General features: G+C 45.2%; 1 protein-coding gene across 1 annotated transcript in view; it reads left to right on the top strand.

Moving 5' to 3' along the window:
* Nucleotides 1–4,409: 4,409 nt before the first annotated feature.
* SLC25A41 (solute carrier family 25 member 41) overlaps nucleotides 4,410–5,900 on the top strand; it is a 10,445-nt gene continuing 8,954 nt past the window's right edge. Inside the window, exons 1-4 of the mRNA XM_003797993.3 lie at nucleotides 4,410–4,616; nucleotides 4,760–4,915; nucleotides 5,433–5,585; nucleotides 5,736–5,843. Of these exons, the coding sequence (XP_003798041.1) occupies nucleotides 4,410–4,616; nucleotides 4,760–4,915; nucleotides 5,433–5,585; nucleotides 5,736–5,843 (624 nt within the window). The remainder of the gene's footprint in view (nucleotides 4,617–4,759; nucleotides 4,916–5,432; nucleotides 5,586–5,735; nucleotides 5,844–5,900) is intronic.

Below are 5,900 nucleotides of genomic sequence, written 5' to 3'. Positions count from 1 at the left end.
CTTGAGCCACAGGCGCCGAGCCATTTTGACTTTTTGTGACAGTCTCACTTTGTTGCCCCAGGCTAGAGTGTCATGGCATCATAGCTCCCAGCGACCTCAAACTCCTGGGTTCAGGAAATCCTTGTGTCTCAGCAACTACAGACACCCACCACAAGCTAATTTTTCTATTTTTGGTAGAAATGGGGTCTCACTCTTGCTCAGGCTGGTCTTGAACTCCTGAACTCAAGCAATCATTCTTCCTCAGACTCTCAGAGTGCTAGGATTAAAGATGTGATGAGCCACTTCACCCAGATCATTGTAACCATTTTTTCTTTTTTTTGGAGATACAGTCTTAATCTGTCACCCTGGGTAGAGTGCTGTGTCGTCACAGCTCACTGCAACCTCAAATTCTTGGGCTAAGTGATTCTCTTGCCTTAGCCTCCGGAGAAGCTGGGACTATAGGCGTCCTCCACAGTGCCCAGCTATTTTTTGTTGTTGCTGCTGTTGTAGTTGTCATTATTGTTTGACAGGCTCCAGCCGGGTTCAAACCTCCAGCCCCAGTGTATGTGTCTGCCGCCCTAGCCACTGAGCTATAGGTGCTGAGCCCATTGCAACCATTTTTAAGTGCACAGTTCTGTGCTGTCAAGAACATTCACATCATCATGCAACATCTTCCCATGCTCCCTCCCTCCAGCCCCTGGCAACCTCCATTCTACTTTCTATATCTATAACTCTGGGTACCTCATATAAATGGAATCATACAGTATTTGTCATTTTGTGTCTGGTTTATTTCACTTAGCAAAATGTCTTCAATGTTTATCCATGTCAGTAGAAAACATGGCTACTTGTGTGGCTGAATCCTAGCCACAGTATGGATGGATCTCACTTTGTCTATCTGTTCATCAGTCAGTGGACACATGCATTGCTTTTGCTTTTTGGCTGCTGTGAATAAAAGCAACAAAAATGTATCCTCCTCTAGTTCTGGAGGCTAGATGTCTGATATGGAATTGTCAGCAGGGCCACACTGAAAGAGTTTCGTCACCTCCCTGGCTTCTGGGGGTTGCTGGCAATGCTTGTTGTTTCTTGGTTTATAGACCCATCACTCCATTTTCTGCTGTCTTCACATGGCATTCCCTTTGTGTGTGCCTGTGCCTCAGGGTCCAAATTTCCATTTTCACCTGATTGTATCTGCAAAGCACCTATTTCCAAATAAGGCCACATTCACAAGTCCTAGGAGTTAGAACTATAACACACATTTATGGGAGATAAATTTCACCCCACAAAAAGTGATTCAAATTCATTGTAGAAAAAATAGAAAATTTAGAATATTTATTAGAGAATAAGTTAGATACGATATAAATATATGTGTATGTCTCAAAGCCCCTAGATAACCACTGTGAAGCTATTAATTTATAATCTTCCAAACTTTGCCCTATGTAGACTGTGGTAGTCACCCTCCACAATGATTCCTGCCTCTTCACATTCTTGTATTCACATTCTTGTGAAGTCCTCTCTCTCATTATACCAGGGTGGGTCTCAGGGTGGGACCAAGAGAGTACAGAAGTGACAGTATGTTACATCCAAGATTAGGTTATAAAGGCATTGCAGCTAATATGTTAAGTCATCTCTCTCTCTCTCTCTCTCTTTTCTCCCCACCCTCTCTGCCAGCTGTCATGTCCTGAGTCCTGAGTGACCTTACGGATCAAGCTGTCTGGCCAGTCCTACAAGAGACCCCGGGGAGCCCAACCATTTCAGATCCTTCCACCCAAACAATAGGATCTCAATACCTGAATCCTGGAATCAGAGACCTTTATACTTCAAACATGGGATCACAAGGACACCCAGCTAAGCTGCCCCCAAAGTCCTAACCTGCAGAACCCGGGTAAGATGATAACTGTTTATTTTTCTGTTCTGAGACAGTCTTACTCTGTCAGCCTAGGTAGAGTGCCATAGTGTCATACCTCACAGCAATCTCAAACTCCTGGGTTCAAGCAATTCTCCTGTCTCAACCTCTGTAGTAACTAAGAAGACTACAGGTGCCCACCACACACCTGGCTAGTTTTTTTCTATTTCTAGTAGAGACAGGATTCAATCTTGGTCTCAAAAAATTCAAGCAATCCACCTGCCTCTGCCTCCCAGAGTGCTAGGATTACAGGTGAGACATGGCACCCAGCCAATGTTTTTGTTTTAAGCTGCTAAGGTTTTGTTTTTCTTGTGGGGTGTGTGATTTGTTACACAGCAATAGCTAGCTAATACGTACACATAAACAACGATTTGATTTTTCATGCACTCAAAAAAGGGATCAGACCTTGATAACTATTTTGTATTTTTACTTTCTCTAAATTATATCCTTGTAGTATAACCTCTCACAGACGGCTTTTCTCTTTTTCTCTTTCTCATTTTCTTTTGGGTTGGGGGGGTTGTGTTTTTTGGGTTTTTTTTTTTTTTTTGAAACAGAGTCTAGTCTCACTCTATCATGCAGGCTACAGTGGCCAAGGCTTCAGCCTAGTCACAGCATTTTCAACGTTCTGGGTTCAAGTGATCCTCTTGCCTCAGCTTCCCAAGGAGCTAGAACTATAGACACCCACCACAATGCCCAGCTAATATTTCTATTTTTAGTAGAGATGGGGTCTCACATCTCACTCTTGCTCAGGTTGGTCTCAAACTTCTGAGCTCAAACATTCTTCCACCTTAGCCTCCTAAAAGTGCTAGGGTTACAGATGTGAGCCGCCACACTGGGCTTGCTTCTCTCTTTCTAAGCCTAAGTTTCCCTACTTACAGTATCAGGGATATTGCAAATGATATCCTTAAGGCACAAAGAATTTATATTTAGTGAGCAAGTAATATGTACCCTTGCCCTGTGACAAGCCTTTTAACATATTCTCTCATTTGTTTATTCATCCTTATTTATTGAACACTTAGCTATGTTCTATGTTCTAGACCCAATTCTGGACATGGGATACAGAAGTGAATGAAACACACAAAAATCTCTGCCCTCATAAACTTTACATTCTAGTAGGGAGAAAGCAACAATAAATAACATGAGGCACCCGCCACAACGCCTGGCTATTTTTTGTTGCAATTTGGCCAGGGCAGGGTTTGAACCCACCACCCTCGGTATGTGGGGCCAACGCCCTACTCCCTGAGCCACAGGCACCGCCCTTAAACATTAATTTTCAATTCAACTTGTTAATATGTTGCTTTGGATATTGCATCCTCATTTATAAGTGAAATATGTTTGTAATTTTCCCCTTATAATAATATATTTTCTCCAATTTTAATATCAGGTGTATCCAGATTAAGTAGAATGATTTTGAAGTATTTCTTCTTTTTCTATTGTCTATAAGATTTGGCATGATCTGTTTTTTGAAATTATCTCTTACTTTTATTTGTGAATGTTGGTTGTCTATTTTTTTGAGACTTTGGAAAAAAAATAAGTTAACTGATGACTCCATACTGAACCTCAGAGTCAGAGCATTCTATAGTAGACATGCTCTTATTGGACAATGCAAATGTTACTTTCTTTGCATCATCATTATTATTATTATTGCTTAATATTTTGATGCAGCAATTATCAGATTTCTTTTTTAAATGTATTTATCTTTGTTCTTCATGAAGTTTTTGTTTCTAGTCCTTATCTTATTGTTATTGTTATTAAATTCTAAGTCTTTTTAATTTTGTGAAGGCAAAAAGTGAAAACCTAATAAACACGTGTATATGTAAAAAAAAAAGAATGCACTTCTCTCAGAAAAAAAACAAACCAGAAGAGTGTGGACGGCACCTATGGCTCAGTGGGTAGGGTTCTGGCCCCATATACTGAGGATAGTGTGTTCAAACCCAGCCCTGGTCAAACTGCTGTGGTGGACACCTGTAGTCCCAGCTACTCGGGAGACCGAGGCAGGAGAATTGCCTAAGCCCAAGAGTTGGAGGTTGCTGGGAGCTGCAGGGCAGTTGCACAGCACTCTACTAAGGGCGATAAAGTGAGACTCTGTCTCTAAAACAAACAAACAAACAAGAAAAAAAAAAACAAAAAGAGCTCTGATCTCTCTTATAAGAGCTCTGATCTCTCTTATAAGAGCACTAATCCTATCATGGGGCCCCCACCCTTGCAACCTCAGCAACCCTAATTGCCTCCTGAATGCCCCATGTCCAAATTCCATCCTATTGAGGAACAGGGCTTCAACATAAAATTGTTGGTGAAATACAATTCAGTCCACCACAAGAACATCATATTCACCAGTTTGGGGGATCAGGATATTGACCTTTGTGTGTGGGGGTAAGGATCATCACTCTGCTTGCCATGCTCAGCAAGGTCACAGGGCTTCTATGACCTCACTGTCCCCTAGGCACCCCACCCACTAGACACTCCTGCTGGATAGGCAGACAACTCCTCAGGGATTTGAACCTAGGTGTCCACACTTCTAGCCAACATGGGAGCTCCTCCCAAGGAGACTCAGAAGCCTTATTCAAGGGTCCAGACCTTTTTTAAGAGGGTCAAGACCTTTCTAACCAATGCCCCACCTCCACCCCTCCCTGAACCCCTGTCCTCCTCCTGGAACCCAGGCTGTACTCATGTGTATGGGTATGTGTTTGGGCATGTTCGAGAAAACAACCTTGAGCATCTCCCATCGCAGCAGGTGAGCAGCTCTAGAATTATGCCTTGAAGCAGAGGGTCAGGGAAGGAAGGGACAGGGAGGATCTTTCACCAGACTCCTTGTCCCAGAGGCACAAGGAGGCCTCACCTGGCTGAGTGTGGATGAGGGCTGGGTCTGCCCTGCAGGTCTTGGACACAGGAGAGCAGTTGATGGTTCCTGTGGAGGTCTTGGAAGTGGACAACGAGGGGACCCTGTGGAAATTTCTGCTCTCAGGAGCCATGGCAGGGGCCGTGTCTCGCACAGGCACGGCCCCTCTAGACCGAGCCAAGGTGTACATGCAGGTGTGAGTGGTTGTGGGGGCAACACAGCACTGGAGCCCTTGGTGACAGCACAGGGTGGGATGGGTGGAGGTGATGCTGATGGGGTTCAGGATGAGGACAGAGGTTGAGTCAGGGCTTTCGTGATCTGGTTGAGATTGGGGTTGTGGGCCACCATAGGGCATGGACTTGAGCTGGGGAGGGAGTTGAGGGGATTTACTAGAGACGGGGCTCAACACTGGGTCAGGACTGGGGGTAGAGATCAGGTAATTGGGAAGTAGGGAGGTATCTTTGGATGGGTTTGAAAGCAGAATAGGACTTGAGAGAAGATGGAGAGGTGGGATGAGGCCAGAAGTGGGTCAATGCTGGCTTTGGATCTGGGTTGGTTTTAGACACTTATACGACAGGCGTACGAGGCCTTGGAACAGGAGCACAGGAAGGACATGGGGCTGGGGCTGAGTGGTCAGGGAGGCTGGGGTGGGGATGGAAATGGGTGGGGGGCTCTTCATGGGGCTTCTCCAGGGTCCTCCCTTTCCATCAGGTCTACTCCTCCAAGACTAACTTCATGAACCTGCTGGGGGGGCTCCGGAGCATGGTCCAGGAGGGCGGCTTCCGCTCCCTGTGGCGAGGCAACGGCATCAATGTGCTCAAGATTGCCCCTGAGTATGCCATCAAGTTCTCCGTATTTGAACAGGTGTGGAACAGATAGAATGTTGGCCCCATCCCCTCCTGTACCACTAAAAGTCCTCATCTGAGACACACGTTGGCCCTCCAGACCCCTCCCACTGCACCAGTTTCCAGTCAGAAGGTGGCTGTCTTCTCACACCTCTCTCTCCTGTCCCAGTGTAAGAATTACTTCTGTGGAGTACACGGGTCCCCACCCTTTCAGGAACGTCTCCTTGCTGGCTCCCTGGCAGCAGCCACCTCCCAGACACTCATCAACCCCATGGAGGTAAGAGAAGATCTGTCCTGAAGAAAGGAAACACCATGGAAATTTATTTATTTATTT

This window comes from Otolemur garnettii, unplaced genomic scaffold (genome assembly GCF_000181295.1).
Source record: "Otolemur garnettii isolate 467f Iridium unplaced genomic scaffold, OtoGar3 scaffold00127, whole genome shotgun sequence".
Lineage (NCBI taxonomy): Eukaryota > Metazoa > Chordata > Mammalia > Primates > Galagidae > Otolemur > Otolemur garnettii.
This window is presented reverse-complemented; position numbering and strand designations above follow the sequence as displayed.